General features: G+C 33.5%; 1 protein-coding gene across 2 annotated transcripts; it reads left to right on the top strand.

The window, feature by feature from the left end:
* The first annotated feature begins 6,724 nt into the window (after nt 1-6,724).
* LOC106075019 (DNA/RNA-binding protein KIN17-like) lies at nt 6,725-14,061 on the top strand. Of its 2 annotated transcripts, none has more exons than XM_056028158.1 (10): nt 6,725-6,785; nt 7,922-8,068; nt 8,578-8,672; nt 8,880-9,046; nt 9,235-9,523; nt 9,960-10,086; nt 10,590-10,712; nt 10,925-11,024; nt 11,553-11,653; nt 12,364-14,061. In XM_056028158.1, exons 2-10 carry the CDS (start codon nt 7,949-7,951, stop codon nt 12,433-12,435), a joined length of 1,194 nt encoding a protein of 397 aa, XP_055884133.1. In that variant the 5' UTR covers nt 6,725-6,785; nt 7,922-7,948; the 3' UTR covers nt 12,436-14,061. The 2 variants fall into 2 exon arrangements, with proteins under 2 accessions (XP_055884133.1, XP_055884132.1); XM_056028157.1 differs by having other exon boundaries at nt 6,764-6,895.
* Nucleotides 14,062-14,403: the final 342 nt, after the last annotated feature.

Below are 14,403 nucleotides of genomic sequence, written 5' to 3'. Positions count from 1 at the left end.
CGAGTTGAGGTAAAAGGGCATTAGTCTATGTGGGAGAGCGTTTCCATGCGCAGGTTCAGGTTTCGGGGAAGAATAGTCAGAGATAGTTTGTAGGACTATTTTGTTTGTCAAATGTGTTCCATGTTTCGGATGTTCCTTCAAAATTGAAGATAATTTACTTCCTAGTCCAAACCTCCCGCAGGATGACGGGGATAGGAGCGGGCAGGGTTTGAACTCGGGACCATCGCTAAGTCCGATCGACAGTCTAGCGCGCAAACCGCACGACCAGGCAGTCATCCTTTTGTGTTTGTGTGTGTGTTGGGAGAGATACGTGATACCAAAATTCATGAGCCTAAATTATGTATGTGTGTGTGTGTGGGGGGGGGGTATAAGCGTTTTGTTTATATAGGGGAAAGTGGGGTAATATGAGATACTTAACTTGTAAATTTAAAAAAAAAAAGTTGTAGATTCCAACTAGCTACCAATATAAAAAATGATCAACTACACATCAAAGAATATTTCCAACAAACATCAGGCCTTTTAATTAGAAACTTATGAAGATATTTTAATTTTAAATTTTTAAGTTGGTATCCCATATTACCCAGGTAATATGGGATACTTGAGCTCTGCCATTAAAACTATAAGAAAGAAACAACAAAAATGATTTTTTTAAAGGACAATATAAAATAAAACATTTTTATAGAATGGAAATAATTTTAATTAAAAAAATATATATTTAATCACTCTCAACACACAAATCACACTAAAAAATACTGGACTCTGCCCCAGCACATTTAGTGTGGGCCCATTTACTACAAGCTACACACTGAATCCATTGTTCTCCATGTGTATCTTCTGAGAACAGGCCATTATCTTATATAATACAGACGTTACTTCAAAAAAGAAGATGATTACGTCCTACGCGTCATGCATTTAGTCATGCATATTAACCAATGACTTAAATTCTGCCAAGTCACTGGTTTTCCTGGCTAGCTCAGGCAACCCATTCCATGCTCTAATAGCACTAGGGAAGAAGGAGTATTTGTACAAATTTGTCCTAGCATATGGGACGAGGAATGTGCCTTTATCTTTGTGTCTTTCAGAGTATTTTATTAAATTTTGTTTTTGTATTTGAAGATTATGGTTCAGTGTTTTATGTATGATTGCTACTTTACTTTTGAGCCTTCTGTCCTGAAGGCTTTCTAAATTTAGTGATTTTACTAAAGGTGTTACTCTAGTCAAATGTGAATATTTGTTTGTTATGAATCTCACTGCTCTATTTTGTGTCTGTTCCAGTTTCTTAATGTTTTCTTGAGTTGAGGGGTCCCAAACGGAGGATGCATATTCTATTATTGGCCTAACCAAGGTTAAGTAACATTTTAGTTTTATGTTCTTATTTGATTTATAGAAATTTCTTTTAATAAATCCTAATGCTTTGTTTGATTTTTTTGTAGTTTCATCAATATGTGGATTCCATGATAGTTTTTCATTTATTATAACACCTAGGTATTTTGCGTTTTTAGTCTGTGATACTGGTTTGCCATGAATAAGATAAGTGGAATTAATTTGTTTTAGTTTTTTTGTTACTCTTAACAACTGACATTTTTCTGGGTGGAAAGACATGCTCCAATTTGATTCCCATTTCTGTAATTCATCTAATTCTCTTTGTAAAATATCTGTGTCTTGTGTTGTTTTTATTGTTCTATATATTATGCAATCGTCTGCAAATAATCTGACTTTTGTTCCTGAACTAATGCAATTTGGTAAATCATTTATGTAAATTAAAAATAGTAGTGGACCCAAGACTGTACCTTGAGGTACACCTGAGTTTACTGTTATCGGTGTTGATTTAGAGCCATTTATTATTACAGTTTGTTCTCTCCCTATCAGAAAGTCTTTAATCCACTGATGCAGTGGACCATTAATGCCGAAATATTTTAATTTTTTAAGCAAACTATGGTGGTGAACTTTGTCAAAAGCCTTAGAAAAATCTAGTAAGATAGCATCTATTTGTTCACTATTATCTAAACCTTTTGAAAAATCATCAATTAGTCCTATTAGTTGTGTTTCACATGATCTATATTTCCTAAAGCCATGTTGGTATGGTGTGAGGACATTATGTTTGTCTAAGTGGTTTATGATGTTGCTACATATTATGTGTTCTAGGATTTTACATGTGATGCTGGTAAGTGATACTGGTCTGTAGTTTCCTGGGTCAGATTTTTCTCCTTTTTTAAATAGGGGGGTGACATTAGCTTCTTTCCAGTCCTTTGGTACTCTGCCCTGGTTAAGTGAAGCCTGAAAGAGTATTTTGAACACTGGGGCTAGCTCATTACTTGGTTCTTTGAGTAATCTAGCTGGAATACCATCAGGTCCAGAAGCTTTATTTGGTTTGGTGTTGGCTAATAGTTTTTGAATTCCATTTTCTTGTACTACTATATCTTCTATGTTGTCTACTTGGTTCAAATTCAGTAATATGTCTTTGTCTCCTGGGGCTGAGAATGCTGATGCAAAGTATTTGTTTAGAATGTTTGCTTTAGTTTCATTATCATTATGTATTATGTTATGTTCATCTTTTAATGGCGCTACGCCTGTTGTTTCCATTTTCTTAGACTTAATGTAAGACCATAGGTTTTTGTTGTTATCTTTAGATATTACATTGTTTATGTATTCACTCTGCAGCTGTCTGCTTACTTTTTGGGTTAAGTGTTTAATTTTTATATACTTTTTGTAAACTCTTTCTGCATTAGTTTCTTTAAATTTTCTATGGTTAGTGTTTTCCAATTTATATCAGGTAGGTTGAAATCACCCATAATCCAAAAAACTGCATTTTTATTTGTCTCTTTAAGTGTAGTAATCTGATTACATAGTTCCTGCATGTATTCTAAACTAGAATTTGGTGGTCTGTAAATGCTGCCTATTATTAGGGATGTTGAGGTGGTATTAATTTTACAAAATGTTGATTCTACATTTTTTGAGTTAGGTAAGGTAATTTCTTCTGCTATAAGAGTGTTTTTTATTGCTAAAAGAACTCCTCCATGATTATCAGCCCTATCTTTTCTAAAAATTTCATAATTACTATTGAAAATTTCTGCATTATAAATTTCAGGATGCAGCCAAGTTTCTGTTCCTGCAATTATGTCTGGTTTCTCACATTCTAATAAAATTTCTAAGTCTGCTGTTTTGTTCCTAATGCTTTGAAAATTTATAACTAAGGTTTTAAGGTATTTTGGTATTACTTCTTTAGTAGGTTTGTTTAGTGAGGCTGTTGTATTAATTTTAGTAGATTTAGGTTTAACAGGAGTGGATCTGGCTAGTGGTTGGTGAGTTTGGTTCGGGATGGTGTTTAGGATGTTGTATGGGTTAGAAGTGTCCGCATCAAAGGAATCAAACAGTCCTGATGTAAACTGAGGTAACCCACACGGTACACAGTGCCATGATGCGTCTTTGTTGCCTAAGGCATAATACACAGGTGTATTCATATGGGGACATGATGCATGGTACCATTCATCGCAGGTGTCACATTGAATGGCTTTCTGTTTCAGGGTGCATATTTTTTTGCAGATGTTGCATCTATCTTTAGATCTAGGCCCTGGATTTGACTCTACATCTCCTGCTATTAATATTAACAGTGATAGGTATTTATTTCTGCTGTGTCTGATTGAGAACTTCCATTTGTGATGGGTAATCTTCTTTAATGTTATAGATGTGTATGTTAGGTTATTTTTGAAGTTGCATTGTTCTAAAGTGTGATGATTGATTATGACTGTTGTTTCCTTTTTAAGTTTAGTGTTGACAAAGGTAGATCTAGTTCTGTGTTCAGCTAGTGTGCATTTAGTGATTATTAGGATAAATAGCCAGAGCAATTTCATGATGACTGTTCTTGATTTTAGTTTTTAAAGGAGTCTAGTCTAAATCTAGTTTAAGGTTTACAATGCCTAAGTTAAGTCTAAATCTAAAGTGAAAGCCATTGCAATATATACAAGGAGTGTCATCATCATCTAGGTTGGATGATTTGCCTTTTGATTTATTTGCATTGTGCTGATGTGGGACACATTTTGAAGTGGACGGCTCGCATAGTGTCTGTGTGTATGGTGAGCTCGTCAAAACAGTGGTACATCCTTTGCGCCGCCTTTCCCTTTGCTTCGTTCACAATGTTCCACCGGAAAAGGACTAATGTCAGCTGGTCCCCAGGATTTGTTAAGAGGTTCCTGGTTACCAAGTTCCAAATTTGAATAGTTGGATGTCGATGTTAAATCCATCGCAGAGTTCATTTGTTGCTCCTGAATTTCATTTGATGCTACCTGTATATCTGTCGTCTCCGCTGCCTTAAATTCCCAGTCTTGTAAAATGTCTCTATTGACAGGCCAGATGCCTGTCTTTTCGAAGCCATTAACCGCTGTGGCAAGGCTGGCAGCACGAAGTTAGGTTTTGGCAAAAATTTAAGCTATTGTTATAAACCTGGTGGTGGTACAGATGGGGGTAGTGGTGTGAGTTTAGTCAGCCGACGCAAATCGCCCCAGGCCAGCGCTAGACGAGCGGTCAACCGTGACGAGTTACGACGGTCGGCCGAGACGAGTGTCAACATGATGGTTCGGGAAGGATCGACGTCGTGAACAGAGCTAAGGAGCTTCACGAGAGTTGTAGTCATCTGACCACCTAGAAACGTCTAGCGGCGTTCTGTCCGGTTCGAGAAGGCCAGAAGGGACCCTATATAAGAGCGGAGGTGTCGCAGTCAAGACGGTTCAGAAAAGGGGTTTACGACAGAAGGTTCACTACAGCACAGTTCAACGGTGTGGTTCTGTACGGAGCATTACGACGGTTCAGTGCGGAGTACTGTCAAGTACAGTTGAGACGACTGGCGTCTTGATCTTAGTCTGCGATCGAGTCCGACACAACGAGCCTAGTGTGTGAAGTCAGTCCTGAACTGTTGAACCCAGTGCAAGCCCGGAACGAAGACGGAGAGGCCAGTGCAAGAGTTGATAAGGCGGTACGGTATTATCGGAGAGATATTTGTACAGTGCACGTTTTGCCAATTGTACAGTATTGGCTGTTATTTATTCAACTATTAAAGTGTTACGTTACTTTGGAACCCTGAGTTGTCAAGTTCTTTAAGTTGGTGGTGTATGATGCAGTTTGCAGAGAGCCTGGATAGTGAGATTCGTAACACTATTACCCCACTTTCCCCTATGTGTGTTGTTGGTCTCGTAGGACGATTAGGGTTCATCTCATAGAGCATCTTTTCATGAGACTGTGGAGCCCTATTTTGAAGAGACACTCCCTACCATATATATATCGCAGGTTAAGGTGGCTTTCGCTTTGCTGGTAGAGGTGCCGGGCATTTTTCGTAAAGCTGAGGCCCATGTTTATTTCACTGTTTAAAGCTTTCTTGGTCCCCCGTCTCTCTCCACATAGTGCATTCTAGGGCCTAGGGCCCAGTGGTCATTATCAATGTTCACTGTATTTAGGTACCGTTATATTACATCCACATACATACATAGGATACATACTCATTATATTCTACTATATATATATTATATGGCTTCTTCAGTCTCGGAAGACAATGGATGCACTCATACATAGGCCTACACAAAAGATGAAATTGAAAATGCAAATTAAATAAATCTATAATGATGAGATTGTTAAATCTGAAGCATTAAAATACAATGTAAAATGTCCATAGTATTTAACTTGCATTACTAGAATAAGATTTAGAAAAAAAAAACGAATTAGCCCTAAATTATTTTATTAAAATTGATTACGATTTAAAATGCAAATAACTCATTGATTGTTTGAATCTGTTTTTATTATCAACATTGTTTATTTTAATTTAACTAGACCCATTATAAAGTTTTATAAGTAATAATGTAATTTCAACATGACTTTGCAAACATCCAGCATGTAGCGGCGTAGCCTATTACATTTTTTTTTTACTTCCTCATATTGTTTTTAGCGGCCCCCGAAAGGTTTAGTAACGCTATTGGCTATTAGTTTTGTGTGGAATGTCTGTCCGTCCGTCCGTGCCATTTAGATCTCATAAACTAGAAAAATAGAGAAAATCTGACATCATAATATTTTAGACCATTCATAGTTCTGATGCAATGGCTATTTTTTTCTTTTCTGAATGCGAAAAATCTAATTTTTTAAAATCACTTATGCAAGAAGTTTTTTCATAAAAATACATCACTTTTACAACTATTCACTATTAATAGTAACAGACATGGGAGGCTCTTTAGTAGGGTCGAGAACAATTTACCATATTTTTAACAAATTTATGCAAATGGTTTTTCTTTTTTTTTTTTTGTCAAAGATTTTTTTTTACATTTATATTGTTAAGTTAAGTAAGTTCTGTCATACTAACTACTACATTTACACACACAAAAAATGTTTACTTTTTTTAAAAGAGAAAAAAATCTATTAGTAATACATATACTTGGACATTTCAAACAATAATTATCAGTTAGGTTAGGTTCACATCTAAGTTAAAATTTAAGGTCATACACAACATTCACTCTGGGGCACTACACAAGATTTGTCAACCTTCCTTCTCCATTCTTCTCTGTTATTTGTCCTTGATAGAATTTCATTCTGATGTTCTTTCTGAAAATATTGAACTCTGCCTTTTTACCTGCCTGGGTGGACCACTTTTGGGGCCGATTTTGAGCTTGTGTTTTCACATATATATGGGTTAGGAATCAATGGGAGGTAATTTTATTTACACTTGTATTAGATCTACCGGATGTTGACAAAGTATAGTAAACCTTGTTAGCTTTCAAACAAAAAACAGGACAGAAATAAAACATTATGTTTGTAGACCTAGTCTAGAAAATAGTTTAGATCTAGATCTAGATTTAATGGTAGTCTGTTTACTATATAATCTAAATCTATCTAGTCTAGTAATTTGGTATAAGTAAAGGTAAAAAAATATTCTTTGAGCTCTTCCTTTTTAAATTTTTAAAGTTTTGCCAGCCAGAGTTAAGTTAAAACTTAAGTAAACTAAAAGTACTTGATTATTGAATAATATTGATATCATAACTCAAATAACTGTGTTATAGTCGCGAGAGACCGAGAGTATGGTAAAGACAGTAGACAGTAAAGTAAAGTTTTTAAAAAAGTCACTTAAAGTGTAATGTACTAATGACCTAACTAATGTGTTGACTTGTTGTGTTGTAAAATTAAAAGTTTACTTTTTCAAATTCAAGACTTCAAGACTATCTCAGTATCTGATACCCAGCATTTTTCTTGTTAGCCTTGGCCTTTACTCCCAAAAGCTTGGATTCTTCTTTCAGCCTCAGCATTCAGTGTCCAACTTTCACAACCATAGAACTTAGAAGTACAGAAACCACTACTTATTTAGCACTAGTACTAGAACTACTATTACTAGTACTAGTGAAGAATACATGATCATTCATTATTCATGATGATCATGATGTTGAATTTTTTGATATTATTTAATAAATATAATTAATATTGTTAAATCTAGAGTCTAGGTCTAGATCTAAAATCTAATCACTAAACTAATCACTAATCTATAGATGATCAATCTACTTTAGACTTTAGTACTGTAACACATACATCATTCATACATGACATATACAGACTTTTACTACTTATAGTAATATATTAAATTAATAGACATAGATCTCTATTCTACATAGATTGACTAAAATACTAAGATTGTCTTAGAGTTAAAGAGTTCAGATAGATCTAGATAGTTAAATGTCTTAATTTAATTAAATCATCAGTACTTAAATTTAAATTAATTAATTAATAATTAAATAAAGTCGTTTTATAATGTGGACTAAGATAATAGCGCCTCATTATCATCAATTAATTTACTATTCACATTTATTTATTTGTATCTTAATTGTAAAGAAATGCCATTAATGATTAATTTTTTATTCACAAATTCACCTAGTCATTATGTTTTCTCAAATTTCAGAAATTGAAATATATCTCCTAGTCCAACATGGGCAAAGAAAAACCAGGTTTTTTGACTCCAAAGGCCATAGCCAATAGAATCAAGGCAAAGGGGCTTCAGAAACTACGGTGGTATTGTCAAATGTGCCAAAAGCAATGTAGAGATGAGGTGAGAGTTGTAGCTTAGTTTACAATGTCGCTTAGCTGTTTTATCAAATAATTCAATCACATCTCTGTGAAGACCAGGATTTTGAATTCCATGATTTTTAGGACGCCCCTGAGTCCAACCAGCTCATTGGTTAGGCCATTGTGCTGGCCACATGACACCCTTTTTAGCCATCAGCCATAGAAACAGATGACCTTTACATCATCTCCCTTATAAATCACAAGGTCTGAAAGGTGCTGTTGGTTTTATTTCATCCTAAAAATCTTTTATAGGTCAATACCCTTTCTTTTAGCTATTAAGCATAAATTGATAAAGTAATGTGAAGCTAGTTCATCCCATAATCCTGTCAAAGGTGTGTGTGTGTGAGAGAGTTAATAATATAATATATGTCATCAGGTGTCTAGTTTAGGTCAACAATATGACAAACAACCAAATTATGACTTCTTTTAAAAATTTGTTAAAAATGTTTATTCTTTTTTGTCTAATATCATCTTGTGTTTTTTTTTTTTTAGAATGGTTTTAAATGTCATTTGACATCTGAATCACATCAAAGGCAACTTTTGTTATTTGCAGAAAATCCAGATAAACACATAGATAGCTTTTCAAAGTGAGTTGTTTTTTTTAGTTTACTGTGTATACATTTTGATTTTTTCTTGCAAAATATCTTTAAAAAAAAATATTTTTTTTTGGGTACGTGTTCAAATAATTTTTTATGTGTGTAAACGAATGTTTATCATATATTTTGGTAGCTAAATTTCCAAAAATATTTTGTAGCATTAATATCTATGATACTAAAAAATATTTTTTTCTTCAGAGATTTTGAAACAGAATATTTAGAGCTGTTAAGACGTAGATTTGGAACAAAACGTGTCCATGCTAATCTGGTTTATCAAGAATATATCTCATTCAGAGAACATGTTCACATGAATTCGACCCAGTGGGAGACTCTGACTGACTTTGTCAAATATCTAGGGAAAGAAGGTGAGTCCACCATGTGTTTTACATTTCTTTTGTACTGTTGACGATATGTGAATCTCTTTTCATAGTTTAATCAAATTGGCTAAATCTGACTCAAACCCATTAGTGCATTGTGTTCCTTGTGAGATAAATAGTTTTATAGTATAATAAAAAAACCCTCTCTATTAAGGCTATGCAATTTTTAAAAACAGGAAAATGTGTTGTGGACTACACTGAGAAAGGCTGGTTTATCACATACATCGACAGAGACCCTGAAACTATTCGCAGGCAGGAGGCTGTCAAAGCTAAAGAGAAAATGGATGCAGATGACGATGAAAAGATTGCCAAGTTTATTGAGCGACAGATTGAAAGGGCGAAAGAAAGCGGTACAGAGAAAGAAGAGCACCAGTGCACGGAGCTCAAGAGAGAGGATGAAAGTGAAAAAATTGTTTTGACCCTGAACACAACAAAGAAAGCAGATCCTGGGATTAAAAAAATAGAGTAAGCTACAGCTTTGTTCTAGCAGGGCCAGCCTTTATCTGATTTGACATATTGCTCCTATTTGGGCTCTAGGCCTTGCCGAGGCCCCGCAATTTACATTAAGCATATCACTATGTCATGGCTCTTGTCATAGGCTTTTAAAGATTTAGGACTTAAAGGGTCAACATATTTAGTGTATCATATAATTTATGTAACTATTATTAATCCACTGGTGCCTGTCGTGTTTGATTTGCTTCCTATGTATGTTGTATAATAAATGTTGATATAGTGATCAAATTAATAGTAATAGTTGTTATTGTAAACAGAATTAGAAGAGGCCTTGCAAGCATCCATTAAATTAGGCCCCACAATTCGTAAAGCTGTCCTTTTTTATAAATTTATCAACAAATGTTATGCTTATATTATTATATACATCCAATTTAATTTTGTTTTCCAGACCAAGCACATTAAACAATCCATTGATGTTAGTGGACAAAGTGTCAGAAAAGTCGAAGAGTGTCACCTCCAGCTCCCATAAAACAGAGAAAAGAAAAACAAAAACTGCATTAGAGGAAATTATGGAGGTCAGTGTTGCTTTTAAACTTTTAACTTTTTTTCTTTAGTGACCTGGATGCTGTTTCTTGCTAACTTATTATGCTGAAAAAAAAAAGGTCCTATGTTACATTAAAATTATTAAATTAAATGAAGTTACTTTCCACTTTTAGTTGAACCTGATTTACCTTCAATAAAAAATATTTAAAAAATACACATTTTTCCATTTATTGCTCATTTGTAATTGTGTGATAGTTTTGCCACCAATGATTATGTATTCTAAATTGACGTTATGCTAAAGTTTGTAATGTTAATTTAACCTACATCAATTCTCTGCTTAAAATTGGCTATTAGGGTGAGGTTTGTGCAAGTATCTTTTATATCCACTAAAATGTTAATTTTTTTTTTACTCAAAAGTAGCAAAATTTAAAGTTGGATAAATATATATAAAAAAAAAAAGCTGATGTGTGCTTCAAGTCACTGAAATTATGAAACGAAAATAATGACAATGTTAAAATAACTTCTATTTGAGTAGGTGGAGGAGAAGAAAAAAGAGAAAATCAATCGCAAAGATTATTGGCTGTGTCCCAACATTGTGGTGAAAGTGGTACACAAAAAACTGGGAGAAAAATATTACAAGAAAAAGGCCGTAGTGAAGGTAAACAAAGTCCTCTTGTTTGTAAGCTTATTTGTTCTAGCTCAAGACTTTTAGTTCCATAGAACATGTAAAGCAGAGTGAAAAACTCTCCCTGGGAGAAAAACTATTATTACAAGTTAATGTAAATATAACTCTTTAAGGTTTAATGTTTACATTGTCCTCAAAACTATAAGATCTCAGTTTTAAAGGGCAACTTTTTATTATGTCAACAGGAAGTGAGAGACTTGTATACTGGTATCATTAAAATGCTAGATAGTGGTGATAAACTGAAGGTGGATCAGAGCCATGTGGAGACTGTTATACCAGCTATAGGTAGGTTTTATCCATGTCTTGAGTTGATTGAAGAAAACAAGGTGCATTCTCTACTAATACTTAAAATGTAAAAAGACGAATTAGGCTTAAACTATGTTTAGGAAATATTGATTTGTGATCAACGTTTAATTTGTAAGAGCTAAACGAATGCAAGACATTTATCATTATTTTATTTTTGAAAATTTTTAATGTAATTTAGATCTCAAAGGCAACTTTTATGCTTTAATCTTCAGTAAGCTTACTCCTAGCTATTAATAGCAAGTGTTCCAAAGTTTTAAAGGTAGACAACCTATAATGTTAGCATCATAGAATAAAAAAAAAAGACTTTGTAGCTAGTGAATTATTCTACTTCTACCCTTTTTTGTTCTTATAATGTAAAATTACAATAAAAGGGCTGTCATAGTATCAGTGATTCTCAACTACTGGAATCCTAAAACAGACTATTTCCTATCTATTTTCAATACACTCAGATATAGTTCTTGTCTTTTTATGACATTGCACGTTCACTTCCCTGTTTAATTTTCGCAGGTAAAACTGTGATGGTGGTCAATGGAGCTTACAGAGGAGAGGAAGCCACACTAGAAGCTATAGATGAAAAAAACTTTTCTTGTACAATAACTATTAAACACGTGAGTCTTATGTCCATTTGGTTCTCTTTAATAAATAATACAGTTTTGTCTACTCCAAAGCAGAGGTGTAGCTTGGAATTTCCTATCATTTGGTGGGCTTGACCTCTTTGGGGGCCTTGCATTTAGTGTACTATTTAATGTAAAAAAACACTCAAGTGGGGGCCCGGGGGGATTTTTAAATTTTCCACCCCCTCTTCCCCCCACCCTAACTACGCCACTGCTCCAAAGGTTTTTTTGTATTGATACTAGACCTGTCAGCACTAGACCTATGAATGGAAGTGACTAAGACTAAACTATTATAAAATCAAGCAATAAATTATATTGAATAAATATATTAGTTTGTTATAATTATTAAAAATCTGATTTTTTTCAAATGCTCTTTATTTCTTTCTTAGTTCTACAATTTGTTTATTTAACTTTACATGTCTTCCCATCCAACACTATCAAAGGTAATATTGGCCAATGTATTCACAGCTAAGCATAATCAGAGATTACCATCCAAACACAGGCTATCATACATAATAATAACCAATGAATCTCGATCCAGAAATGGATTTTTAAAATTACATTAAAGAAACAAATATTTTATCAAATAAAATATGTTATAATTTTTTTGTTTTTGTTTGTACACCAATAGGAAATCAAAATTATGCCTCTTCTAGCTCTTGTTTTGTTTAAATCTTAAAAGTATCTTTCAATTCACTTTTCAGGGCTTAGTGGCAGGCCGAGTTGTGTCAGGAGTTCAGTATGAAGATATCTGTAAGCTGAATTCAGAGTCATGACAAAAATGGGGAACAGATTCTTTGTCTCTGGTTTACATGCATATTAAGAACTATGAACAACAGCACATTATATCTTATCACCATAACATGAGCCAGTTTTCATGGCCCACAGATGTATAATGTATGACTTTGAGTCCAATCTTATGGAGAAATAACAATAAGTTATTTCACCTTTGACCTCTCTGAATGGCATGACAAGTTTAATTTTGGACATTGATTGGAAACATGCCTCCATCAAGCACTTCGATTTTGGTCTTTTTTTCTTTATACATTTTATACTTAGAGTAATGTATTGCTCTGTGTTGTAAAAAAACTCAAAAAAACAATCTATATGGTGTCCATTTCATTTCTCTTAGGAAAGGGAGAGAACTACCTGTGCTGTCTCAAATTTCTATGTAAATTTGTTGAACTTGTTTTATGATGTAACCAATTGTATTTGTATGGGACATATTTTCATATGAAAGTGAAATCACTCCGCCACTCCAGTCAATAGTAAATTGTGTTACCATGTCCCGGTTTGTTTTGTGATCATTTGGGAATGAGATGTGCACACAAAATTAAAAAAAATGATTTTAAAATGTTTGCTTTTAAATTTCTAGACATAAATTATATTCTTGTAATTGTCTTGCACAGGCAATTAAAGTGTGCTGCAGCATATTATTTTATCATTCAATACGGACAGAATTTTTAGTTGAGAAGAGGAGAAACTTGATTGCCATCTAACATCTTGGGCTAGAACTTGGTCTGAGAAACACTGGAAGGGGCACTTTTGCAAATGGAAGTCCTGTTAGGTTTGTGTTCTTAAGACAACCTGAAGGTAGAGAGGGACACAGATTGTGAACCTCATAGAAAAGTGTATACAGAGGCAGCGACAGTGAAACTTGTAGGCAATATTTGAAGACCAAGACTTACCAATGTTTGTGGGGTTCACCCGTCAATTAACATCAATCATCCTTGCCTTTGTTGAGTTGCCTCCTTTAGATTTATAACCATATTATATACCTACATTGATTTACCTATTTTAAGACTTTTTTTTTAAAGAGATCCAGTACCTTAATGGCTTTTAGGCTACTCATTCTCAATATGCCTTTTAAACAATTGGTTTATTTAATCTCTACATGGCTTTGGCTTTTTTTCTTCAAATTAATGATCAGATGATTAAAAAAATGTTTATATAATTATTGCATCTCCTTTCCCCCTATAATGGTTTCGATTTTTTTTTTTTTAGATTTTTGTTGTAACTATTTTTTTCCCACACTTTTATTTTACTTCACCTATCATTCTGTCTATTAAGAATCTTAGATAACAGTGGAATTCAAACCCACTCCAAAAAAAGGAACAGGTTTATGAACCAACACATCACTGAATTTTTGGTTCACCTATTTCAAAGCTCCTATAAAAAATAAAAATTGATTTTGTGTTAGCAGAAACAAAAATTAATTAGGCTGTTTTTATTTTACATTAATGATGCATATAACTTCTTATACATTTTTAGTGGTCCAAATGTTTGGCAGCACACAAAAAAACAGATCATTTTGTATTATGTGTTGCTGTGTGCAAAGATTGCTATTTTCTATGTGTTAAAAACTCTACCATTTTCATCTCGAAATTTCCTAATTCTCTGAACAGTAAAAAAAAAAAATTTAATATTTCGTTTTTTTTTAAATATTACTTTTATTGGATTTTTAAAAAAAAAGAGGGGGGGGGGGATAAAAAATAAATATAAAATAATAATAAAAAATAAATGTGTCACTTACTTCACAATTGTGTTACATTTCTTTTTATTTTTAATTTACTAGCTTTACCCAATAGCTATTCTCCCATATGTAAATTGACTTTAGTTTTAAAATTTAAGATGACCTAAAACCAATTATTGTACGATTTGAACATCTTTTCCATGTCCTGCTGAAAGGTGAAGCCAAAAAAAGTTGGCCTAATTAAAGTCTATTTTACAACTTTTTCTCACAC

The sequence above is a fragment of the Biomphalaria glabrata genome, chromosome 4 (assembly GCF_947242115.1).
Source record: "Biomphalaria glabrata chromosome 4, xgBioGlab47.1, whole genome shotgun sequence".
In the NCBI taxonomy this organism is placed as follows: Eukaryota; Metazoa; Mollusca; class Gastropoda; family Planorbidae; genus Biomphalaria; species Biomphalaria glabrata.
The sequence above is the reverse complement of the archived record's forward strand: the minus strand, read 5'-3'. Positions and strand labels throughout refer to the sequence as shown.

Excerpts from the sequence above, each read along its gene's own strand:
- LOC106075019 (XM_056028158.1), top strand. The coding sequence starts at position 7,949 with ATGGGCAAAGAAAAACCAGGTTTTTTGACTCCAAAGGCCATAGCCAAT. Across the intron at positions 8,673-8,879 it reads CACATAGATAGCTTTTCAAA|AGATTTTGAAACAGAATATT; the intron begins GTGAGTTGTTTT and ends TTTTTTCTTCAG. Across the intron at positions 9,524-9,959 it reads CCTGGGATTAAAAAAATAGA|ACCAAGCACATTAAACAATC; the intron begins GTAAGCTACAGC and ends TTTGTTTTCCAG.